The following is a 24,705-nucleotide window of genomic DNA, read 5'->3' as shown; positions in this document are numbered from 1 at the left end:
GCGGGGCCTCAGGGGGGCGGGAGGGTCAGGGAGGGTCCACACCTAGCGACCCGCGAGTCACCCGGGAAGGGGCGGGAGGAGCCGGGTGACCTCAGCTGCCCCCAGGCGCTTCCTCTAGCGGGGGAATACCCTGTCCATCCCCCCTCCCCCAAGACACCCCCTCCCCACGCTGCACCCCCATCCCCACCATGCACCCCCATCCATCTCCCCACCCCTGCCCCGAGACACCCCCGGTTCATCCCCATCCCCTACCTACCCCACACCCCCTCCCCAGCCCCACCTCCCCGTCTATCACCTACCTCTGTTCCCTTCCCCCCCGAGTCTCTCTCTCCCGATGGACACCAGCTAATCTAGCTCCATTCGCCCCCCCTCTGTGCATCCACCCCACTCCACTCCGCAGAGGATGTGCTGTGGGGAGCCCCCCAGTCCCCTGGTGGCTGGGGGGACCCCCACGCCCTTGGCTTCCCTGCTGTAACCAGCTCCCTGAAGGCAAGGCAGCTTCTCCTGCTCCCCCAAAGCTGCCGGGCCGGTAAATGGCCCCCAGTAACCATTCCCCACATTGCCAAGAGAGCTGTGAGAGAACCCAGGAGTCCAGCCTGCCAGGCTCCCTGCTCTCACCACTGGACCTCCCTCCCCTCCCAGAGCAGGGGCAGAACCCAGGCATCTGGGACGTGCTAACCCCAGGAGCTGATGGGGCTGCATTGGGACAGGCCCTGGGAAGAGGGTGAGGCTGGAGGGCGGGCATTGTCTCAGCTGGGGGCAGAGGGGCTTGGGGCATCTCCCCCACCGAGAACCCCCCAGCCTGCCCCTCCTCCCAGAAGCCCCAGAGATGCTCATTAGGGCCCCAAATGTCCCGCTCCCTGGTGCAGTCGGGCCAACGCTGGAACAGAAAAACCTGCCCAACCTGCCCCATGGAGCCCAGGGATTCTCCCCCTGCGGGGAGGGCTCAGAGCCAGCCCCAGGGTGGGGGCCTGGCGGGCTCAGGGGGGCAGGGAATGGGACACAGGGCCTCCTCCGCCAGCTCGACCGGTGCCCCTCGCTCCCCACCCACAGCCCCTGCTAGCCCAGCCCTGCCCGTGCCCCTCGCTCCCCACCCACAGCCCCTGCTAGCCCAGCCCTGGGCTCCCCCTCCACCCAGTCAGGAATTTGGGAGGAGGCTCTGAAGTGTCTCCCCCTTGAACCTGGCTCCCATCCCAGGGTTCGTGGCACCGTGGGGCTGGGGAGTGGAGTGGGAGGAGGGGTTGGCCGGGTGTTGCCCCATATCACTCAAGGCCTGATGTGCCAGGAAACACCCGGGATGTGGTAACCTCTGCAGTGGCTCCAGTTGCGTATCGGGGTGTCACCGTTCCCACAAAGACCATGAAGCAACCGCGGGCAAGTGGCGGACGTCGCGGCTTCCGCTGGGGTGCAGCAGCCCAGCGGAGCTAGGAGTGCGAGGAATTCGGTGCAACAGCCAGGGCCCCACCCCAGAGAGGGGACGTCAGAGCAAATTCCTTCTGCCCAGGGAGCGGGCCGGCAGCCTGATGGGCTGGGCTCGTGGGGGCTGCAGGTCGGGAGTGAGGGGCACTGGCAGGGCGGGGGGGGCAGGGCTGGGCGGGCTGCGGGTCGGGAGTGAGGGGCACCAGCAGGGCGGGGGGGGGAACAGGGCTGGGCATGGGGGGCTGCGGGTTGGGAGTGAGGGGCCCTGGCAGGGTGTGTGTGTGTGTGTGTGTGAGTGTGAGTGTGAAACAGGGCTGGGCATGGGGGGGCTGCGGGTCAGGAGTGAGGGGCACCGGCAGGGTGGGGGGTGGACAGGGCTGGGCATGGGGGGCTGCGGGTCAGGAGTGAGGGGCACCGGCAGGGTGGGGAGTGGACAGGGCTGGGCATGGGGGGCTGCGGGTCGGGAGTGAGGGGCGCACAATGACTCAATTCACACCAGGGCGTTTTTAACCTTTTATTTCTCAGGTCCAATAAATTATTGGCGGGCAGGGGAGGGGAAGGGGCGGGGCCAGCCCCTGCCGGCCAATCAGGCGAGGGTGATCTCCACCCCGGGCAGCAGTGCAGCCAGCTGGGATTGGGCGTCGGGGAGGGCGCCCAGGGGGTTCCCCTGCAGGGCCAGCAGGCGGAGCCTGGGGAAGGAGGCCAAAGGTCGGAGGTCGGAAGGTCGCTGGATGCCTGGGGGTGGGGAGTCAAGGAGGGTGCAATGGCTGCAGGGGCCCAACCCCCCGCCCCAGCCCTCCTCTGCCCCGCCCCCACCCCCACCGCTGCCCGTGGGGGCTCCCTGCCCCATGCGGGCGGCTGGAGGATACGGTTGCTGCGGGCTGAGAGCTCCTCCAGGCGGGGGAGGGGGGGCAGCCCCTCCAGGGTCTCGATCTGGTTCCCCTCCAGCTCCAGCACCTGGGGACAGAGAGAGTCAGTGACACGGGCCGCCCCTGGCCCGGACGCCTGGGTCCCTCCACCTGCTCCAGGGCTGTGGGGGGGGCTAGCAGTGAGACTGGGGTAGGGGGGCTGCGGCCCTCATGGTTCTGGGGGCGGGGCTAGTGGTTAGACTAGGGGAGGGGGGTTGGGCGCCCGGACACCTGGGTCCCTCCCCGCTCCGGGATCTCTCACCTCGAGGCAGCGCAGCATGGCCAGGGTGGGAGGGAGGCGGCGCAGCCGGTTCCCCGCCAGGTTCAGGTGGGTGATGAGCGGCAGCTGCTCCAGGTGGCAGAGGGCGGTCAGACCCTGGGGGGCAGAGAGAGCTGGAGGGAGGGGGTCTCTGCTCCTCAGCCCCACCCACCTACTTGGCCCCGCCCTCTCTTCCTCCACCTCATCTGGCTCCACCCACCCCTGCAGCCCCCTCCTGCACATTCAGCCTCCTGGCTCCACTCCCTGCATTTCTGGCCCCGCCCTCTGCTCCTAGCTCCACCCCGTCCCCTGCCCCTTCTCCTCCTCTAGCTCCACCTCTTGTCTTAGCCACGCCCCCTGCTCCCTCTCGTCCTGCCCACTTCCCACTTGGCCTCACCCATTCGTGCTTCCCCTCCATCAATCCTCTAGCTCCACCCCCTGCCTCTCCCTGTTCTCAGCTCCGCCCACTAGTCCTCTCTTGACCCCATGCTTTGTGCTCCCGTACCCGGCCGGACAGGTCCACCACCCTGGCCTCGGCGTACTCCATCCGCAGGATGCTGTTCTCCACCAGGAATCTGCTGCGCAGGTCGTCCAGATAGGCCGAGCGCATGGGGTCAGCGGCCTGGGGGTGGGGGCAGAGAGACAGGGTGGAGGGGGCTGGGAAGAGCAGCTCAGAGCCCCCTCCCCCCAAGATTCCCCCTTCCCCTCCCCCCGCCCCTCACCTTCAAGGTGTCGAAGTAGCTGAGGGTCTCTCGTTCGTACACCAAGGGGTCCAGGGCCCGCATGAGGAGGATGATAGTGAGGAGACACCCTGTGGAGACAGAGAGAACCCAGGAGTCCTGGCATCCAGCCCTCCCGCCACGCTAACCACCAGATCTTGCTCCCCTCCCAGAGCCAGGAGGGAACCCAGGTGTCCGGGAGGTACCTACACTTGTTCTGCGGCTCCAGGGCCTGCAGCTCCTCACAGGACTCCAGTTCTGACTGCAGCACGGCCGACTTCTCCACGGAGAGCTCGCACCTGGGGGCGGGGGGAGGTTAGGGGGCCAGCCAGCGCCTGAGATGGGTGGGGGCAGGGGGCTGCTCTGCGCTCAAATGGGGGAGGCGGAGCTAGCTCTGACCACACACCTGGGGGGATGTTTTATTCAAGATACGCAAGGGATGGGGGCTACTGTGAAACAGGCAACCCCCAGGGGGAGGAGCCTAACCGCCTACACTTAATCAGGAGGCGTGGTTTATCTGAGGGGCGGGTCTAGTCTTGAATGGAAAGGGACAGAGCTGCTCTGTAGGGAACCTATCAGGGAGGCAGGGCTACTTAGACAGCCTGGGGTGGGGCCCTTCTGAGTGGGGAGGGCTTGTCTAGAACATGCACACTAGGGAAAGGGGTTACTCTGCGAGGGGAGGAGCTTCTGGGGGAGTAGGCGGGACTTCCTGCCAGGGGGCGGGCCCTCTCAGAGGCAGATGACCCAGGGTGGGGGGAGGGGTCTCCTACCTGAACACCTGCTCCTCGGTGACGGAGTCGCGGCACCAGCCGTCGCGGCGGCCTTGGGGGCAGAGGCAGAGTGTCAGGGAGCTAGGGGGAGGATTTTCGGGGGGGCGGCTGTTAGGGTGGTGTATGGTTACCTTTGAAGAGGACACACTCCTTCTGGGACTCCCCGCCCGCCCACTGCACCCGGAAGGTGTGCTGGGGCCAGTGCTCGTTGAGGGCCGAGGCCGGCAGGTCGCACAGCTGGGTGGGGTGGGGGTGGGGGTCAAGGAAAAAAGGTTCTAGCCTCCCTCCCCTGCCAGAGAACCCAGGAGTCCTGGCTCCCCCCCCACATCCCCTAGACCTCACTCCCCACCCAGAGAACCCAGGAGTCCTGGCTCCCAGCCCCCACTGCTCTAACCCACTAGACCCCACTTTCCACCCAGAGAGCCCAGGTTGCCGGCCACCATCCTCTTGCTGTAACCCACTAGACCCCACTCCCCGGAGAACCCAGGAGTCCTGACTCCCAGCCCTTCCTCCCCCGGTTCTAACCCACTTGACTCCACTCCTCTCCTTGAGTGGGACGAGAACCCAGGCATCTGGGAGGATACCCACATGAGGCCGGGGCGGTTTCTCCCGTCGGGTGTGCGCCAATTCACTGCCAGGGGGGCCTCGTCTGCAAAGAGCAGCAGGTCGCAGGATCCTGGTGTCACCTGCCGGAGGAGAAGCTTGTGAGCCTCGGATTAGCACGGCCTCCCTCCGCCCCAGCTCGTGGGTACTCACCACCACGGGCTGGGAGAAAGCCACCGCCAGCGAGGAGTCCTCTCGGCTCACGTAGACACACAGGATGGTTGGCTCCGGCTCAGCTGCAGGGAGAGAAGGGGGGTTAGTGTCATGGGACCAACTCCTGGAGTAACATTACTCAGTGCGGTGAGGTACTCAGGTACCTTCAGGGTATGCTTGAGTGGGGGGGATCCCCATGCATCACTGGATCATATCCTGAAGTAACGTTACTCAGTGCTTGAGTAGCAGCAGTACTTGGGTGCCATCTGGGGGAGATAGCATAGGAGTCTAGTGCCATTGGCCAATTCCCTGCAGTAACGTTACTGAGAACTTGAGTATCCTCCGTGCTATCCGGGCCATGGGGCACTGTTAGGGTATGCTCGGGGAGATCTTAAAGACTCGTATAATACTCCAGTATCATTGCACAATGCCCTGGAGTAACTCAGGGTTACAACGTCACCAGTGCTCTCAGGTTACTCGGGTACCTTCTTGGTATACTTTGGGGGAGGAATCTGCATGCATCACACAGCACTTGGGTCAAACGGACAACACCCTGCAGTGACGTTGCTCGCCAGTACTAACCAGTACTCTGGTACCATCAGGAGACATTTTCATGGATCAAGCGGTACTCGAGTACCACTAGAGCAAACTCTGGGGCAATATTACTCAGCACTTGAGTAAAACCAGTACCACACAGTACTCAGATAACATCAAGGGGCGTTTTGAGGAAGCAGCCCTGCTGTACCAAGCAGTATTCAAATACATCACAGCGAACACTCACCTACGTTCTAGGACAATACTACATAGTACTCAGGTATCTCATTGAACTCTGGGGACGTAGCAGATTTCATACAATACTTGTGTAATAGCGGCATTCTCCCCCAGGCTGGTATTACTGTTCTGCACGAAGTACTGCGGTATCAATGCAGTATACCAGCCCTGGACAATGTAGTAACACTCTACTATACAGTAACTCCTCGCTTAACGCTGTAGTTATGTTCCTGAAAAATGTGACTTTAAGCGAAATGATGTTAAGCGAATCCAATTTTCCCATAAGAATTAATGTAAATAGGGGGGCTTAGGTTCCACGGACATTTTTTTTGCAGACAAAAGACTATATATATATATATATATATATACACACACACACACACACACACAATATAAGTTTTAAGCAAACAACTGAATACTGTCCACAGCAGTGCTGATTGTGAAGCTTGGTTGAGGTGGTGAAGTCAGAGAGTGGGATATTTCCCAGGAGATGCCTTGCTGCTAAATGATGAACTAGCACTCGGCTGAGCCGTCAAGGGTTAACATGTTGTTAACGTAGCCTCACACTCTACAAGGTGACACAAATGGGGGGAGGGGAGACAGCATGGTGGAGAGAGACACACCCTGTATGTGTGTGTGAGAGAGATGCGCATTGCCCCTTTAAGTAACTACATTGCCTTTTTAAGTAGATCAGCAAGTTCAGACAGCAACTGCTGCCTGCAAGCTCCCTCCCTCCTGAGCCCTGTCACAACCCACCCCCCTGCTCTGTGGAGATGGGATACAGGAGCAGGGGGGAGGGGGACAATGTCAGGGTTCCCTCCTGACTCTGAACTCTAGGGTACAGATGTGGGGACCCCCAAGAAAGACCCCCTAAGCTTATTTCTACCAGCTTAGGGTAAAACTTCCCTAAGGCACAAACTCTTTGCCCTTGGAGGGTACGCTGCCACCATCAAGTGATTTAACAAAGAATCAGGGAAAGGACCACTTGGAGTTCCTATTCCCCCAAAATATCCCCCAAAGCCCTTACACCCCTTTTCTGGGGAGGCTTGAGAATAATATCTTAACCAATTGGTTACAAAGTGATCACAGACCCAAACCCCTGGGTCTTAGGACAATAGAGAAATCAGTTAGGCTCCTAAAAGGAAACAGAACTTTATTAGAAAGAAAAAATGTAAAAGAAGCACCTCTGTAAAATTAGAAGGGAAGCTAATCTCACAGGACAATCAGATTTAAAACACAGAGGATTTCCCTTTGGGCAAAAACTTTAAAGTTACAAAAAGAAAACTAGGAATACACCTTGCTCTCAGCACAGAGAAAATCACAAGCCAAAACAAAAGTAAACCAATGCATTTCCTTGCTAGTACTTACTAATTCTAATGGAGTTGGATTGCTTGCTTTCTCGATCTCTCTCTGGCAAGCACACAGAACAGACAGACAAAAGCCTTCCCCCCCTCTCCCCAGATTTGAAAGTATCTTGTCCCTTATTGGTCCTTTTGGTCAGGCGCCCCCCAGGTTACCCGAGCTTCTTAACACTTTACAGGTAAAAGGATATTGTGCCTCTGGCCAGGAGGGATTTTATAGTACTGTATACAGGAAGGTTGTTACCCTTCCCTTTATATTTATGACACCCTGACATTAGCCCCCCCCACCCCGCACAGCAAGCAGGAGGCTCCGGGGAGCAGCTCCAAGGCAGAGGGCAGGAGCAGCTCAGGGCAGTGCGGGGAGGGACACCTGAACTGCCGGCAATTGGTAGCCTGCTGGGGGGCTGCCGCACAGGGAACTTAGGGGAGCTGATGGGGGGGCTGCCGGCCCACCCTGGCTCCGAGCCCCCACCAGCTCCACCGGCTGCTCTCCCTGCAAGCAGTGGAGAATGCAGGCGGCTGCCAAAGAAGGTTATACAGGAGCATTGTGCAACTTTAAACGAGCCTGTTCCCTAACTGATCAGCAACGTGACAACGAAACATCGTTAACCGGGATGACGTTAAGGGAGGAGTTCCTGTACCTGGATACCACTGGACAATACGCCAGGGAGGGGTCTCCCAAGTACTCAGGCACCATGGGACAATTCTCCCTCATTAAGCAGTACTTGGGTATCAGCGGTCTACCCTTCACAAGGATATTTCCTTACCCCATACAATACTCGGGTATTAGCCGATTGTAATCCAGTGAGGAATTTAGTATTACAAACTACTTGAGTACTGCTGTACTATACTCCGGGGTGGTATTGCCCCAATGCACCCAGTACCTGGGTAACAATAGGAGATGTATACTACAGAATAGTATACTCAGGTATCATCCAGAGTACAGCCTAGTGGATCTCCTATCATCAGACAATACTCTCTCCTCGCTAAACAGGAGTTGTGTCTTGCTGGCCCATACCCTAAGGGATATGGCTTCCTTGCCCCATGCAGTCCTCAGGCATCATGCAATCATACTGCAGGGAGACCCCTAGCACAAAAGAATACTCAGGCACCACTGGACTACACTCCAGGGGGGCGTTATCCTCCAGCACGCAGTAATTGGGCACCACTGGTGCGTAGTTGCGGGCTGTGCCCACAGTGTGAGGTACCACTGGGCTATACCCCAGACTGCTATTGTTGCTCACAGTACTTGGGTACCAATGGAGTATAGTCCAGAGTTGGTCTCTACAGCCAGGTACCCCGGATGATGCTCCAGATGGGATCTCTTAAGTACTCCGGCAGCATCACTCAACCCTCGGCTGGCCAAAAAGCACCCAGGTATTATGGAATAAATCCCTGCCCCCTCCAGTACCGTTCTGGCCAGCAAGGAGGCGCCTACCTCTGCCTAGCAGCCAGCGATGGTAGAACCAGGCGCTCTGGTCATTGGGGTCGGTGAAGAAAGCATTTTGCACCAGCTCCAGCTCTGGCAGGGCAAGAGAAGAAAGGTGGGGGATTGGGCGTGGGGCCTTTCTCCTCTGGGAGGCGCCGGCCCCGGTCCGGGCCCAGGGAGGGCACAGGCTGGCTCAGGGGGGCCCAGAATGGGACAGGGGGCCTGTGCCCCATAGAGGGTGCTGGCCCTCCCCATGAGCTGTCTGAGGCACAGTTGCTGCAGGGCGGGTTCCCAGGTGCCGTCCCTGTCTCTCAGGCTGGCGGCGCTCAGCTGGGGAAGTCGTGCCCAGGGCAGCAGGGAGCCAGGTGGGGCCAGTGCCTCCTCTGGCATGCGGAACCCGTCAGTGATGTCCCAACTGGGTCAAGCTTCCAGGAACGGCATCTCCGCCAAGTTCAGGGCAGGGCTCAGTGATCTCTCTGAGCAGGTGAGGGCCTTCGCCATAAATGAATCCACCCCTGGGCTGGGCCACTGGCTGGCAAGGAACCCAGGAGTCCTGGCTCCCAGCCTGCTCACTCTACCTACTAGCCCCACTCCCCTCCCAGAGCCAGGAGAGAACCCAGGAGTCCTGGCTCCCAGCCCACCCCCCCCCACTCTACCCACTAGCCCCTACTCCCCTCCCATAGCCAGGAGAGAAACCAGGAGTTCTGCCTCCCAGCCTCCACCCCAAGATGGCAGAGGACCCAGTAGTCCTTGCTCCCAGGCCCCACGCCAAGATGGAGAGAGAACCCAGGAGTCCTGGCTCCCAGCCCCCGCCCAGCGCCCTGACCTTTGAGCAGCACGGCCTCAGTGGGGCGGCCCGGCTGCCGGGGGTCAGGGTGCAGCTGGGGCAGTAGGCGGCTGCGGTAGTGCCAGGATGAGTAGTTGGAGAAGTTGCGGGTGATGAGGCGGTCGGTGAAGTGCAGCTCGTCCGCGGCTGGCACCTGGGCACGCTGCACCACGAAGCGCCGGTAATCCCAGCAGTGAACTGCGGGGACACCAGAGAGCGGGGGGTGAGAGATGCCGCATGCCCCCGTGCCACCCCATGCCTCACACCACCCCAGCACCCGTGGGTGTGAGCTGGGGGGATGCCAGGGATCGGGGCTTGGGGGTCACAGGTGGGGCTAGAGTTCAGAGGTTGGGGTAGTGGGATTCTGGGGGTTCAGGGGTGGATCCGGGATTAGAGGTAAAGGCAACAGGGTTTGGGGATTGATCTGGGGTCAGAAGTCAGGGGGGTTGGGAGTGGATCTGGGGTTGGAGGATATGTGGGTGGATCTGGGGTCAGAGGTGAGGTGAGGTTCAGAGGTGATCTGGTGTCAGAGGTCAGAGCAGCAGGGTTCGGGGGTGGATCGGGGGTCAGAGGCCAGGGTGGTAGGGTTCAGGGGTGGATCCAGGGTCAGAAGTCTGGGGGTTTTCAGGGGTGGATCTGGGGTCAAAGGCTGCAGTGGATCTGGGGTGAGGGCAACGGGGTTTGGGGTTGATCCGGGGTCAGGGCAGCAGGGTGGGTCTGGGGTCAGAGATCAGAAGTGGATCTGTGGTCAGGGCAGGAGGGTCCGGGGATGGATCTGGGGTTCAGGAGGATCCGGGGTCAGAGGTGGACCTGGGGTAAGAGGCTCAGGTGTGGATCTGGGGTCAGTGGCTGTGGGTTCAGGGTGGATTTGGGGTCAAGGTTGAGGGATTTGGGCGGGATCTGGGGTCAGAGATCTGGGAGTTTCAGGGGGACCTGGGGGCAGAGGTTGGGGGTTTGAGGGTCAATCTATGGTCAGAGGTTTGGGGGCGGACCCAGGATGGATCTGGGGATAGACGTCAGGAGGATCCAGGGTCAAAGGTCGGGTTTTTTGGGGTGGATCGGGGTGAAGGGATTTGGTGGGGATCTGGGGTCAGGGGTCCAGCTCACAATTGCGCTCGTCACTCTCCAGGAACTTGGCGCACAGCTCCAGCTCGCGGGCCCAGTCGGGGTGGGGGACGTGCCCCATCACCCAGCAGCGGTGGTGCCATGTCCCGTACGACTTGGGGTTCACCCGCAGGCAGGTCTCCAGGAACGAGAGCTCCCCGCGGCACAGTGACTGCATCTCCTCTGGGGACCTGCCACAGGGGGTGGGTCAGAGCCAGGGACTCCCCCGGGTACCTGCCACTGGGGGGGGTCTGAGTCAAGGATCCCCCCCAACCTGACCCCCCAGGGACCTACCACTGTGGGATCAGAGCCGGGGAGCCACCCGCAACCCGAACCCAACCCCCCCCGGGGACCTGCCATGGGGAGGGTCAGAGCCAGGGACCCCCCAAACCACGCTTACTCCCATATGGACCCTGAGACTCCCCCTCTTCCAGGTTCCTTGCGACCCCCTGAAATACCTCCCTTCTCCTCCTCACCTTTCCCCCCACCGCCAACCCCCCCTCTACCCCATATCCTCTATACCCCCCTTCCCCAACTCCCCCATCCCTCCCCCTTCATACCCTTCCCTGCTCCTCTGGCCCCCTCCCCCAGACTCCCCTCCAGACCCTCCCCCCCTCCATCCTCCCCTCACCCCTCCCCCTCCAGGCGGAGGATGATCTCCCGGCGGAAGTTCCAAAGGGTGGCGAAGTCGGGGTTGACCCCCAAGATCTGATTGGTCAGCTCCAGCGCCTCTTTGTCCAGCTGCCCCATCTTCCTCTGGGGAGAGGAAAGGTCAGGGGTCAAAGGTCATGCCACGAACCTGTCTGGAGCCACCGTATCTCGCCCAGCAAAGGATCAAGAGGTCAGGGGGTCACCATTCACGTCAGTGTCCCTCCCGCAGTGGGGAGAAATGTCAGAGGTGCTGAGGTCAGAGGTCAAAGGGCAACTAGTCTACCCGCCCATGCCAAAAATTGACCAGACAGGGGTCAAGGGTCACCTGATCACATCTGCCTCTGATCAAGGGTCAAAGGCCAGGAGCCAAAGGGCGTAACGTCATGACCACTCATGAGCCAGAAGAAGGTCAAGGGTCAACATTGACCCAATTCTTCAACCTCAGCTATCTCCAGTCACCCAATTGGAGTACAGCAGGGTCAAAGGTCATCCTAGAAAGGTCAAAGGCCACGAAGCACACAACTGCTTCTGGCCCAGAGGGGAACAGTCAGGGGCCAAGAGTCACACACTCATCCAACCATTTCCAACAGAGGTCAAAGGTTGCCATGCACCTTAACTACTCATGCCTCTGAGGAGAAGAGTTTTGGGGGTGACAAACAACATCAATGAGCCAAGGTCAAAGGTCAGAGACACCCCACAAACCAGAGAGGAAGATGTCAGGCCAAAGTTCACTCTGACCAGGAGGGATCCAGGCTAAGGGGGCACTGGGTCAAGATTATCACGCACCCCACCCATTGGAAAAAAGGTCAAGGTTCAAAGGTCAGCATGCTCCCCAATCACCCATGATGGGGAAGGCCAGGGTTCAAGGATCACTGTGCAACCAATCCAAATAAGGCATAGCGTAAGCGGTCAAAGGTTACAGCACAGACCACGCAGAGTGAGGGAAAGGCCATGGGATCAGAGGTCAATGTGTAGTGACCGATCATAACGGTCAAGAGTCAAAGCTCATACTGCACTCCAGGAAGCAAGGCTGAGCGCAAGGGTCAGGGGTGAAAGGTCAGCAGGAAGCTGGCTCCCCCCACTCGTGCCCAGCCTTTGGGGCGCAGGGCATGCTCCTGACCCATCTCACCTTCTCAAAGATGGCAGTTGTGGCGGCTACGTATTGACGTAGCTTCTTCTCCCGCTCCAGGCGCTTGGCCTCAGCCTGCTCCTCTGTTGTCTTCACCTTCAGACGGCCGTGCTGGGGGGGGTCCGGGGGGGACGACTGTGTAAATGGGGAGGGGTGGCTGCTGCCCCAGGCCTTCACGCCATGCTCCCCACCCAGGTGCATTATGGGATTGAGCAAGGGCAGGTGTTGGGGCCACGCGATTTCACCCACAACCCTGAATATGGAAACCAGATCCCGTGGGGCAATTCTAGGGGGCAGGGACACCCCTGGGGGGGTAGCAGTAATCCCCTGGGAGGTCACTGGGGACTGCCCCTCTATTGGGCACGGGGCCAGGAACCCAGGCATGCAGCGCCCCTGGGGTTGTGTGCACAAGGAGAAGTCCGGTTACCCCAGGGCAGTAACTGGGGAGTGGGGACTCGGATCACCCCCCGAGGGGGCAACGGGTGGGGGCTGGGGTAGCCGACGGGACCCCACTCACCATGGCGACTCAGCTGTGGGGGGGAGGGGGCCAAAGGCAGGAAATCAGGGTCCAGACTCTGAACCTACTGGATCTAAAGGAGAGGAGAGGTGAGGGTTAGGGGGGATCCCCAACCCAGCACTGAGACAGCCCCCTGGTGCCCATCCCAAACTCAGGGAACCCAGGCCCCCAGGGCTGCGGGCACGAGGAGGGACCCAGGCGTCCGAGGCTGCGTGCACAAGGACCCAGGTGTCCGTGGGGGGGGCCCAGTGGGTTCACACTACCACCCATGCTAACCCCAGATCATGCCCCCTGGTGCATTCTGGGATTGAGTCAGAGTAGCCACTGGGCCAGGCCATTGCATGCCCCCCACCTCCTGCCCCCACCTGCCTGCTTAGCCCCGCCCCAGGGGCGCTGAACCCGGAGGCGTCCCCCGCCCTTGATACGGATTCTGAGGTCTCCCCCCGCCCAGTACATGGAATGGTCTCTCCCAGGGAAACTGGCCAGGTTCCCAATGCGGCGATACCAACCTGCGGAGGGCCACGGGGGCCGGGCGGGCTGCACCAAGATGCCCCGAAAGTGCGGGCGAGGGGCAGGAGTGAGATGGAACCGTCCGGTGGGTTACGCGCAGGGCTCCTGCGGGCAATACCAACCACCGCTCACAGAGAGGGGAGAGCCAGCTGGGACTCTACCATCCCTCTTTCCCTGCACAGAGCATAGAGAACAGCCCGCCAAGCGGGAGAGAATGTCTCCATTCTTAAAGGGGCTGCTTCACTCTTAAAGGGGCCGGTTTTGAGTAAATGTTGGGCGGGGAGAATGTTTCAAAAATTTCATGGGGTCTAGTTGGTTGGTGCGTGAAACTAGGGCCCAGGACTTCTGGCGTCTATCCCCAGTTCTGGGAGGGGAGTGGGGGGTCTAGTGGTTAGAGCAGAGGGCTGGGAGCCAGGACTCTTGGGTTCTCTCCCAGCTCAGGAAGGGCAGTGGGGCTAGTGGTTAGAGCAGAGGGCTGGGAGCCAGGACTCTTGGGTTCTCTCCCAGCTCATGGAGGGCAGTGGGGCTAGTGGTTAGAGCAGGGGGCTGGGAGCCAGGACTCCTCAGTTCAATGCCAGCTTGGGGAGGGGAGTGGGGGCCGGTGGTTTGGGGTCCTGGGTTCTGCTCCCCGTCTGGCCCTGTCACTCTGAGCCAGGCTGAGCGTTCAGGCCGAACGCACCCTAATTGCTGCTTTCGGTGGGTGTTGGCGTCCCAGCTGGGAGGGGAATTGTGAGTCACACGCGGCCGGGAAGCCTGTCCCGTTGGCACCAGCCCAGCATTCCCCAGTATCCTCTCATACCCGGACACCTGGGTTCCTCCCCGTCTGCCCCGGGGAATGCCGACTCCCCACGCACAGTCAGTGTTGGTTGCCCAGGTAGGTATGTAGATGTGACGCATTAGCTTTGCACAGTCAATGCAGTAAGGGCTGGGTGATGTCAGAGACCAGAGTCATTCAGGTGCTCCCAGGGCACGGGGCGAGGCTGTGGGTCCCTGCGGGGCTCGGGGTCCCGGCCCTGTCCCGCCTCTCGGCCTGGCCACAGGGGGCACTGTGCCAGGATGAGGCTAGGGTTGCCAGGAGTCCAGTTTTTGACCGGAACGCCTGGTCAAAAAGGGACCCAGGTGGCTCCAAAGGGGGCCCCGGGGCTAAGGCAGGGTCCCTAGCTTCACATGGCTCCCAGAAGCGGCTGTCAGGTCCCAGCGGCCAGGGAGGCTCCATATGCTGCCCCCTCCCCAAGGGCTGGCTCCACAGCTCCCATTGGCCGGGAACCGTGACCAATGGGAGCTGTGGGGGCGGTGCCTGTGGGCACGAGGGCAGCATATGGAGCCTCCTTGGCGGCCACTTCTGGGAGCCGCGACAAGCATTGCCTGGACCCTGAACCCCCTCCTGCACCCCACCCCCCTGCCCCAGTCCATAGCTCCCTCCTGCACCCAAACTCCCTCCACCCTGCATGCCCAATACCCACCCCTTGCACCCCAGTGCCCCTCCTGCACCCCAATCCCCTCATCCCTGGCCCAACCCCAGAGCCTGCACCCGCAGCCGGAGCCCTCACCCCCTGCACTCCAACCCCCTGCCCCAGTCCATAGCTCCCTCCTGCACCCAAACTCCCTCCACCCTGCACACCCAACACCCGCCCCCTGCACCCCAGTGCCCCTCCTTCACCCCAACCCCCTCATCCCCGGCCCGACCCCAGAGCCTGCACCCCCAGCCGGAGCCCTCACCCCCGGCACCCCAACCCCCTGCCCCAGTCCATAGCTCCCTCCTGCACCCAAACTTCCTCCACCCTGCACGCCCAACACCCGCCCCCTGCACCCCAGTGCCCCTCCTGCACCCCAATCCCCTCATCCCCGGCCTGACCCCAGAGCCTGCACCCCCAGCCGGAGCCCTCACCCCCAGCCCCCCAACCCCCTGCCCCGTCCATAGCTCCCTCCTGCACCCAAACTCCCTCCACCCTGCACGCCCAACACCCGCCCCCTGCACCCCAGTGCCCTCTCCTGCACCCCAACCCCCTCATCCCTGGCCCAACCCCAGAGCCTGCACCCGCAGCCGGAGCCCTCACCCCCGGCACCCCAACCCCCTGCCCCAGTCCATAGCTCCCTCCTGCACCCAAACTCCCTCCACCCTGCACGCCCAACACCCGCCCCCTGCACCCCAGTGCCCTCTCCTGCACCCCAACCCCCTCATCCCTGGCCCAACCCCAGAGCCTGCACCCGCAGCCGGAGCCCTCACCCCCGGCACCCCAACCCCCTGCCCCAGTCCATAGCTCCCTCCTGCACCCAAACTTCCTCCACCCTGCACGCCCAACACCCGCCCCCTGCACCCCAGTGCCCTCTCCTGCACCCCAACCCCCTCATCCCTGGCCCAACCCCAGAGCCTGCACCCGCAGCCGGAGCCCTCACCCCCGGCACCCCAACCCCCTGCCCCAGTCCATAGCTCCCTCCTGCACCCAAACTTCCTCCACCCTGCACGCCCAACACCCGCCCCCTGCACCCCAGGGCCCCTCCTGCACCCCAATCCCCTCATCCCCGGCCCGACCCCAGAGCCTGCACCCCCAGCCGGAGCCCTCACCCCCTGCACTCCAACCCCCTGCCCCAGCCCAGCGCCCCCCCCAGCCCCGTCGTCTCTGGCCCGAGCCCAGATCCCGCACCCCTGCCCCAGCCCAGTGAAACTGAGCGAGGGTGGGGGGAGAGCGAAGGCTAGAGGGAGGGCGATGGAGCGGGCGGGGGCGGGGTGGCAGGAAAGGGGCGGGGCGTGGGCGGGGCCTAGGGCAGGGGGCGGGGCAGCGCGCTCTGGTTTGTCTCACGAGAAAGTTGACAAGCAGAGCTCAGGCCCCGCCCCGAGCCATAGGACATGGGTCTAGCGTGCGGGGCATGCCGGGACAGGGGCGGGGCTGGGCTGGGCGCCGCGCGGGGTATGCCGGGACGGAGGCGGGGCTGGGCGCGGCGCGGGGCATGCCGGGGTAGCCGAGCCTGTCTCGGGGGCCGCACGTGCGCTCTGGGCTCGGCTATGGCGGACTCGCCCCGAGGCGGCGGCGATGGGCGCAAGCGGCGGCGGGTCGGGTCGGAGCCCTCCGGCCTGGGGGCGCGGCCCCGCCTGGATCCCGACGCCGCGGGCTACTTCCGCCGGGCCGCCGAGAGCCTCCGTGCCGGGCTGGGGCCAGATAGCGAGCGGGGTGAGTGGGGTCCCTGCGGGGTGCGCGGCGCTGCACGTGTCTCACTGTGCCCCCCCCCCGGTCTGTTCGTCACCAAGGCGCTGGAGGAGGCGACGGGGGTAGTGGGGTCGCTGCAGGGTGCGCGGCGCTGTACGTCTCACTCTGTTTTTCCCCACTCGCCCCACAGGTCTGTTCGTCACCAACGTGTTGGAGGAGGCAGTGGACTCCGCGCTGCCCCTGGCTCTGGACCCCTCTGGCTCCCTGCTGCTCCAGGCCCTGCTGCCCGAGGCCTCGCCCACCCAGCTGGCCCAGCTCCTGTGCCCCCTGCTGCCTGCCCTGCGCCAGGCCGCCTGCCACCCCTGTGGAGCCCACGTTCTGGAGGCTGCCCTGCTCCGGGCTCCCCGGCTGCTGGGACGGGAGGATGCTGGGACGCTGGAGGAGCTGGTGCTGCAGCTGGGGGGGGCTGTGAGAGAGGAGCTGGGGACCTTTGCCCGGGACCCCCATGCCAGCTTTGTGGTGAGGACCCTGCTGCAGGTACTTGGGGGGGTCCGTGTCGGCTCTGATGCGGCCCGGGGGCTCTCGGGGACAGGTGAGTATTGATCAGGGCTGGTGTCATTTCCACACACTACCACTGGCCGGTACTGTTGGCGGGGACAGGACTGGGGCACTGGGCAGTAGGATGGAGGCACTGGGCAGGGAGGATGAGGAGACAGGTGGAGAATCAAGAGGAGGTAGAGACTGGAGGAAACAGAGTGGGGGATTGTGGGGGAAAGGACCTGGGGGGCAGGGAGACAGAACAAACGTGGGGGGGGCACATTATGATGGGGCAGGTGACAAGGGACTCAGCGGGGAGATGTACAGCAGCTGCGGGGTACAGTGGGGTCCAGGTGGGAAGGGGAGGTTGTGAGGGGGAAGGTAAGATGGGACCCGTTATGTGTGTGGGGGTTCGAGACTGAGAAGAGGGGTGGCAGGATGCCCCACAGAGATGTGAGGGGTTTGAGGGTCCAGCACAAGGGGGTGTAGAAAGAATGGGGGAACTGATCCTCCGCATCCCTGGCCTTTCATTGTTTCTGCCCTCTGAATATCCAGTGGTCGTGAGTTCCACGGGTTAACGACTCACTGTATCGTCCCCTTCGCTGCCTGATGCTCCCATTCATCCTGCTCTTCCTATCTTGCCCCTCCAGGGCCCCCTGCTCCACGGAAGAAACGGGCCGAAGCCGAGAGCGAGGGGCCGGTGGAGTTTGAGGTCCCGGACTCGTTCCTGGCCCTCCTGCAGGAGTTCATTGCTGCTTTCCAGGAGAACATTGCAGGTGAGCTGATCCCAGCGTCCCCCATGGGATTGGGAGCACCCCTGCCACCGCTGGCACTCCTGCCCCGCACCCCACAGTGCCCCCTGCTGGGAGAGGCCAGGGCTACAGTTGCTGGAGGCGTCCCCCCCACCCCACTCACCCCGTCCATCTGTCCCCTCCCCAGAGTTCATCACCCACAGAGTCGCCAGCCTCTGCCTGCAGGTGGCGCTGGAGGTTTTGCACAGGAAGCTGCCGGAGGCCTGTGCTGAGCTGTGCAGCTCTGTGATTGGCTACTTGAGCTCGCGGAATCCCTCTGCTGGATGCAGGTGAGCCTTCTGATTGGCTATGGCCATGAGGGCTCTGATTGGCTATGGGACTATTTGGGTAGGCTCTGATTGGGTGTGGAGGTGGGAATGGTTCTGGGGGGTGCTTAGTGTGGTCTGGGGGGGTTGGGCAGGTGGCTTGTGATTGGCTATGGGATGAGTATGTCCTCCCCTCCTCCTCAGAGGAGTGGGTACTTCCTGATTGGCTGGATGGTAGGCTTGGGGACATGCGATTGGCTGTGGATTGGACCCATTTTGATTGGCCATGGGGGAATGGTGTGTGGCTTGGTAAGGCGGCTGCTTTCTAGTTGGGTCAGTGGGTTGTGATTGGCTGAGTTGAGGACAGGTGCTTTTTGATTGGTCAGGAATGGAGTCCAGCAAGTTGTGATTGGCTACAAGGTGTGTCACGATGGGGCACAGAGGCTGCTTTCTCATTGGTCAGCAGCTGTCTTAGGTGGGTTGTGGATGGCTAGAAGCTGGCTGTGTATTTTTTTGTTTGGTCAGGAGAAGGGCAAGTGGGCTGTGATTGGTGATCTGGTTCTGATTTGTAATTGTGCCTACCTGGATCATGATTGGCTGAGGCTGTGAGCAGCTGCTTTCACATTCGCCAGAAACTGAGCCAGATGGCTGGTGATTGGCTGTGCGTTGGATGGCTGTACTCTAATTGGTTGTAGGGAGGTTGGGGGTGCGTTCTCATTGGGCTGTCTGATTGGCTAACGCCCCCTCGATCCCTGCAGCCCCCTGCTGGTGTTCCTGAAGGACCCGGTCTGCAGCCGAGTGCTGGACAAGGTGCTGGAGGTGTCGGCGCGGCGGGCGCTGCGGGCGCTCTACCGCCAGCACTTCCGGGGCCAGCTGCGGGCGCTGGCGGGCCACGGGGTGGCCAACTTCACCCTCCAGCGCCTCATCGGGGCCGCGCCCCCCAAGCTGGTCAGTGGGGCCACAGGGGCTGGTGGGGAGTGGGGTGGAGCTGTGGGGGGCCTCGGGTAGGGAGGGGTAGAGGGGAGTGAATGGGGGGTCATATGGAGGGAGGTTGGACCTGATGGGGGGGCAGCCAGTGGGTGGGGCTTGACCACGCCCCCTGATGCCCCCTCTGTTCCCTCCCAGCTAGGGAAGGTGCTGGCGGAGTTGGGCCCGGGGCTGGAGGAGGTGCTGGCCCAGGGGCACACGGGCGTGGCCACGGCGCTGCTGGGAGCCTGCCGGCGGTGTGGGGCCAGCCAGCAGGAGGTGCTGCAGCTGCTCATGGAGGTGAGTGGCCGCCCTCCCTCCCCCCCCGCTCCTGCTCCTCTCCTCCCTCGCCTGGTTCTCATCTGAGGCTCCCCCTTCCTGCCCACAGGCCTTCCACTGCTGGGAGCCCCCCACCCGGCGGGTGGCCTGCGCCCCCCTCTTCGCTTCCCTGCTGCCCTACGAGGTGTACTATGCCCTGGGGGAGGGGCAGGAGGTACAGCCCCCCCTGGAAGAGCAGGTGAGTATGGGGAAAGATGGGGGGCAGGGGTCACTCCCCTGGGCAGTGATCAAGCAGCAGTGGTGGAGTTGTGGGGGGCTGGGCTGGCTCTCGGAGGGACTGGGTTATCAGGGGAGGAGGGAAACGGGGGGGTTGGGAGGGGGTGGATTACTGCTGGAGCAGTGACTGGAGGGCGGGGGCTGGCTGGAATGCTCTCCCCCCTTCTCTCTCAGCCGGATCCCCCACCTGCCCTGGCCTCGGTTTCCCTCCATGGCTCCCTGCTGCTCCAGCACCTGCTGCACTTCGCCGACCCCTCCCCCGTGCTGCGCAGCCTGGCCGCCCTGCCCCCCGGTGACCTGGTGACCCTGGCCTGCAGCCCTGCTGGCAGCCACGTCTATGACGCCCTCCTGGCCAGCCCTTCCGTGCCCCGCAAGCCCAGGCGCAAGGTGCTGCGTGGGCTCCAGGTGAGTGCAGGGCTGGGGGCACTGTTGTGGGGAAGCTTGCAGCACCCAGGCTACGCATTTGACTCTCCCCCCTTGTCCTCAGGGTCACTACGTGTCTCTGGCTTGCAACAAACACGGGAGTAGAGTCCTGGATGCCATCTGGAGCCGGGCCACCTTGCCAGCCAAGAGACAGATTGCTCAGGAACTGGGTAGGAGCCCCCTTTCCCTCCCATCACCCCAGTTCCAACCCTAGCTTCTCTCCCCACCCTGGCGTCCCGGTTGAATCCCAGTTCAGGCCAGTCCATCCTAATCCCTGGACTGGATACAGGATCCTTGATCTCTTCCTATCCTGTTAAAAGCACCCGTGCCCCACCCATCTCTCACCCCAATCCATCTGTTCCCCCAGCCGAGCAGGAGAAGCAACTGCGTAATGACCCCTTTGGGCACCATTTGGTGCGGAACTTCGCCCTGACCCATTTTCTGAAGCGCCGGCGAGACTGGGACCGGCACCAAGAGGCGGAGACCAAACGCAAGGAGCTGTTCGCTGAGATTCTGGAGGACTGAATGCTGGGGGGCGGCAATGGGATTGCTGAAGGAACCCTTCTGGCTCCAGGAGAGACTCGCCTTCCAACCATAGAGATCCTGGAGGACTGAATACCAGAGTGGGTGCTGCCCACATCTACTTCTACCCATTGAGATTGTGGAAGATTGAATACCAGAGTGGGTGCTGTGGCGTTTTTATGCCTTTCTTGGCTCCTAACCATAGAGACTGTGGGGGACTGAATACCAGAAGGAGTGCTGTGTGGGGGTGTTATGCTCTCATCTGCTTCTGACCAGAGGGTCTGGAGGACTGAAGACCAGAGGGGATGCTGTAGGCTTCTTTATGTCCCTGTTGACTCCTAACCATAGAGATCCTGGAGAACTGAATGCCAGAGTGGGTGCTGTGGAATTTTTATGTCCCTGTTGGTGCCTAACCATAGAGAGATTGGAGGACTGACTGGGTGGGGGGTGTTTTGTGTTGGGGTCCTTGCCCCTACCCACCATTTGTTCTGAACCATAGAGATCCTGGAGGACTCACCCCCACTAGGGGCTGCTCTGGACTCCCTTTCTCCCTCTTATCTGCTCCCAACTGCGCGGAGGGGGGTACAGCCCTGATTTTCTAGAAAGGTCTCTTTCCCTACATGCTCTGTTGCGTGTTCAGTGTGTGTGGGGGCGGTTAGCCAGCAGGGGGACTCTCATGCCCGAGAAAGCCCCCTTAGCCCCATGGTAACGCTCCTATCCCCTTAGCTGCCCCCTCTCCGGTTCCTGTTGATGCCTGGAAAGAGAGGGGGACTAGAAATGGACTAAAATCGCCTTTTTATTGTAATAACAGCAGTTCCGCGGGTGCACTGAGTTCACCGGGACGGGGTAGGGATGGGGCCGGGCCCATTCCTCAGTCTTCATAGTGGCTGAGCCGGGCGGGCTGGTGCCAGGTCTCCACCCCCTCCAGGAGGCGCCGGATGTAACTGGAGGCTCCCAGCAGCAGCTGCCCCATTCCCTGCATCACGGCCGAGGCCACTCGCAACACCTCCCTGCCGGGGGGAGAAGGGGGTGAGAGGTGGTGCTGCCTGGGGTGGGGGCTCCAAATTTGTGCACCCCTGCCTTGCCCAATGGGGGATGTCCTGGGGTGGGAATGGGGAGCGACCTCACAGGGCGGGAGGCGCTGTGGGGAGTGGAGTGGGGTGGGGTGGGGTGGGTGGCCTGCCCTGCCAGCAGAGGGTTTGGGGGGGGCAGAGGCAAGGGGGCCCTGTTTGTGGGGGGGCTGCTGTGGGATGGGGTGCCTGCTTGCGGGGGAGGGATCAGGGAGGAGGGGCAGGTGCCCTGCCAGTGGGGAGTGCAGGGGGAGCAGGGCGGGGTCCCTGCCAGTGGGGGGTGCTGGGGAGATCGGGCTGGAGGGGGGGCTCTCACCCACCTCAGCACCTTCTTGGGGCCCAGGCACTTGAAGTCGCAGCTCATGGAGTAGAGCCCGTAGAACGTGGCCTTCACGTTGAGGCTCCCGAAGAGGTCGCGGGGACCCAGCTTGTAGACGTCGAAGGTGATGCGGGCGATGTCCTGCCCCTGGCGCGGCCGCTCCCGCCTCCACCTGTAGGCCTGGGCCCCTCCCTGTGGCACAGCGGGGTCAGGGGGCGAGGGGACCCCAGCGGCCCCCCAACTCCCGGCCAGCCACTGGTACTGTGGGGGTGGGGCTAGTGATGTCAGCACTCCCTGCACCCTGGGTGGGCCACTTCCATTAGCTCCACCCCTGAGCTGTAGTGATGTCACCCCCTGAGTTCTGGCCACACCCCTTGGGGTAGTGATGTCAGAGTCCCCCCTCCAGCTCTGGGCATGCCCCTTCACTTCCCCCCCCAAAGTCCACTCCATTCCCAGAATCCCTCCCCCACTTTGTCCACCTGCCTCTGTGGGGCTCCCCTGCCCCAGGGGGATGAGCAGTGCCCATCCCCCTTTGCTGCCCCTGGGGCAGGATCCTGGGCTAGGGAGGATCTCATGTGGGGGGTGTCTCACCTGTGGAGGCAAGATGGGTGCGCTATGGGGTTGGGTATCCCTGGGGTGCTGTATCTAGGGCTTGGGGGTATATGGGGAGGATCTTGGGGAGGGGCATTGTGGGTGGGGGGGCTCAGGTGTCCTATGGGTGGGGTATCATCTTTGGCAGGTGTGATGCGTCTCTCTCTCATGGGGTGGAGGAGGGCCTGGGGGGGGTCTCCTGGGGGTGTATATGTGCATAGGGAGTTTCTCTTTGTAGGGATGTGGGGGATCTCTCTCACTTTGGGAGGGGGGTGTCTCTCCTGTGTGTGCTGTATGGGGGGGTCTCTCTGTGGAGAGGGTGAATTGGGGGTTCCCCTGCAGAGCTGTATGGGGGGCAGGATGGGTAGGTGGGTCTCTGTGTGTGTGTGGGCCAGGGCACATGGGGGTCTCCCCTGGAGGTGTATGTGGGGGGGTGTCTCCTTAGGGTACATACTGGGTTGGTGTGTTGAGCATCTCCCCTGTAGGGGGATGGGGGACCAGGGCATGTGTGGGGGCTTATGGGGTCTCCCCTGCAGGGGCTGGAGGGCGGGGTGGGGCTCACTCACCCGCGGGGGGCTCCAGCTCTGCCCGGGGCCCAGCAGCATCAGGGCCGTGTCGGGGGGCAGCGCCTGGAAAAAGGCCTCGCTCTCCACTGCCGTCCCGTCCTCCTCCAGCACCAGCCCCGCCAGCCCTGCCACCAGCAGTGCCTCCATCGCCTGTGGGGGGGGCAGAGCGGTGAGGGGGGGCACCCTGAGTGCGGGGGGGGGAAGCAATGAGGGGTGTAGGGCACGGGAGCAGCTGGTGGATGGGGGAGCAGGAAAGGGGGTGGGGGAGCAGTGAGGAATCAGTGTGGGGAGCAGGGGATGGGGGAGCAAGGAGCTGTAGGGGGGAGCAGGTGGGGGGAGGGGAGCAGAGAGGTGGGGGTGGCTCAGCTTGGCCACCAGGTCCTGCAGGTTGCTGAGTGGGGGGGGGGCAGGAGGAGGAGCAGGCTGGCTGTTGGGGGACAGTGGGGCAGGGCTGGGTGAGGTGCAGCAGGGTGGGCCTGGGGGGTGGTATGGGGGGGCTGGGGGAGTGGGGTGGGGGGAGTATGGGGGGGCTGGGGGTGAGCGAGTGGGGGTCGGGGTAGTGAGGGGAGTGAGGAGGTCTGGGGGTAGCAGGGTGGGGGAGTTGGGGTAACAAGGAGTCAGGTGGGGTCAGGGGGAGTGGTGAGGGTCTGGGGGAGCAAGGCGGTCAGGGGTAGCAGTGTGGGATAGTTGGGGGAGGGGAAGCAGGGGGTATTAGTGGGGGTAATATGGCAGGTCGGGGTGGCAGGGTGGGGGAGTTGGGAGTGGAGGGAGTATGGGGAGGTCGGGGGGGGAGAGGGAGGGAAGTAGTCGGGTACTAGGGGGAGCATGGGGGGGGCTCACCTTGGCCAGCAGCTCCTGCAGGGTCCCGGCCATCAGCCCTGTGCGGCCCCCGCGCCGGTGGTCACAGACGCGGAAGGGGCGCTGGGGGGGGGCACGGGGGGCCAAGACCCGACGGGTCAGCTCCGAGCCAGCGCTGGACACCGACCTGGGGGATGAGGGGGTGAGTGGGGGGCACTGTCCTGGGGGGGGGACACATGTGGGGTGAGGGGGGTGCTTGGGGTGGGGCAGACAATTGTCATGGTTGAGGGGGTGGGGGGCCCACTGTCCTATTGGTGGGATATGGAGGGGGTGGGGGGGTCCAATGTCCTGTTCTGGGGTACCATCCCTGGGGGGCACAGGCTACCTCTTGGGGTGCTAGAAACCATTCTCCTTGGGGGGGGGGGGCAGGAGGCAAGAGCTCACCCCCATGGAGGGAGGGGGGAGAAACCATTCCCTTGCTGGGGGGGGGGCTGCTTCTGTGGGGGTGAGTCAGGCGGGGACACACCAAATCATGGAATGGGGGGTGTCAGAGTGGAATGGCCCATTCCTTGGGGTAGGGGGAGTTGACACCCTATGTCGTGGGGGAGGAGCCCTCCGTGGGGGCCCTCTAGTTTGGGGGGTCTGAGCCCACTCACTGCAGCAGGGAGGAGGGGGCCAGGGCGCTGATGTAGTCCATGGCGTTAGCAGGGTTTGGGGGGGTCCTTGTCCTAGGGGTCAGGGCGTCTGTCTGGCGTTAGGCTCCCCCGTCCATCCGCCGCCAGCCAGCCTGGACTCTGGACTCCACAGCTCAGAGGCGGGGAGTGGGGAGGGTGACACATAGCGGGGAGGGGGGCAAACTCCAAGGTCCCCCAGGGCAGGGCGGGGAGGGAGGTGGGTACTGGGACAGGAAGTGAGGTCACCACCACCAGTGATGTGTTAGACCCCACAGCTCCCCCTTGTGCTGTAAGGGGAGAAACTGAGGCACAGCTGGGGATGGAACAGGGGCGTCCTGGCTCCCAGACCCGC

General features: G+C 62.7%; 3 protein-coding genes across 5 annotated transcripts; 1 reads left to right on the top strand and 2 right to left on the bottom strand.

The window, feature by feature from the left end:
- Positions 1-1,931: 1,931 nt before the first annotated feature.
- RABGGTA (Rab geranylgeranyltransferase subunit alpha) lies at positions 1,932-13,347 on the bottom strand. Of its 3 annotated transcripts, none has more exons than XM_074969926.1 (17): positions 13,129-13,347; positions 12,620-12,692; positions 12,103-12,213; positions 10,954-11,078; positions 10,326-10,513; positions 9,219-9,416; positions 8,402-8,485; positions 4,832-4,914; positions 4,660-4,761; positions 4,207-4,312; positions 4,076-4,127; positions 3,516-3,604; positions 3,309-3,397; positions 3,092-3,208; positions 2,590-2,703; positions 2,289-2,376; positions 1,932-2,154 (listed from the first exon to the last, which is right to left on the bottom strand). In XM_074969926.1, exons 2-17 carry the CDS (start codon positions 12,620-12,622, stop codon positions 2,006-2,008), a joined length of 1,698 nt encoding a protein of 565 aa, XP_074826027.1. In that variant the 5' UTR covers positions 12,623-12,692; positions 13,129-13,347; the 3' UTR covers positions 1,932-2,005. The 3 variants fall into 3 exon arrangements, with proteins under 3 accessions (XP_074826027.1, XP_074826029.1, XP_074826028.1); XM_074969928.1 differs by lacking the exon at positions 13,129-13,347 and adding an exon at positions 12,989-13,094; XM_074969927.1 differs by lacking the exon at positions 13,129-13,347 and having other exon boundaries at positions 12,620-12,919.
- A 2,786-nt stretch (positions 13,348-16,133) lies between these two features.
- On the top strand, positions 16,134-20,530 carry NOP9 (NOP9 nucleolar protein). The gene is made up of 10 exons (XM_074969419.1): positions 16,134-16,299; positions 16,466-16,867; positions 17,463-17,588; positions 17,752-17,893; positions 18,628-18,817; positions 18,995-19,135; positions 19,224-19,352; positions 19,565-19,795; positions 19,878-19,983; positions 20,181-20,530. The coding sequence occupies exons 1-10, from the start codon at positions 16,134-16,136 to the stop codon at positions 20,336-20,338; spliced, it is 1,791 nt and encodes a 596-aa protein (XP_074825520.1). The 3' UTR covers positions 20,339-20,530.
- A 576-nt stretch (positions 20,531-21,106) lies between these two features.
- CIDEB (cell death inducing DFFA like effector b) lies at positions 21,107-24,498 on the bottom strand. The gene is made up of 5 exons (XM_074969925.1): positions 24,336-24,498; positions 23,722-23,866; positions 22,882-23,031; positions 21,726-21,916; positions 21,107-21,345 (listed from the first exon to the last, which is right to left on the bottom strand). Exons 1-5 carry the CDS (start codon positions 24,374-24,376, stop codon positions 21,207-21,209), a joined length of 666 nt encoding a protein of 221 aa, XP_074826026.1. The 5' UTR covers positions 24,377-24,498; the 3' UTR covers positions 21,107-21,206.
- Between the last annotated feature and the right edge of the window lie 207 nt (positions 24,499-24,705).

This window comes from Natator depressus, chromosome 13 (genome assembly GCF_965152275.1).
Source record: "Natator depressus isolate rNatDep1 chromosome 13, rNatDep2.hap1, whole genome shotgun sequence".
Taxonomy (NCBI): Eukaryota; Metazoa; Chordata; order Testudines; family Cheloniidae; genus Natator; species Natator depressus.
Note: the sequence above shows the minus strand (reverse complement) of the source record. Positions and strands in the feature narration are given on the sequence as shown.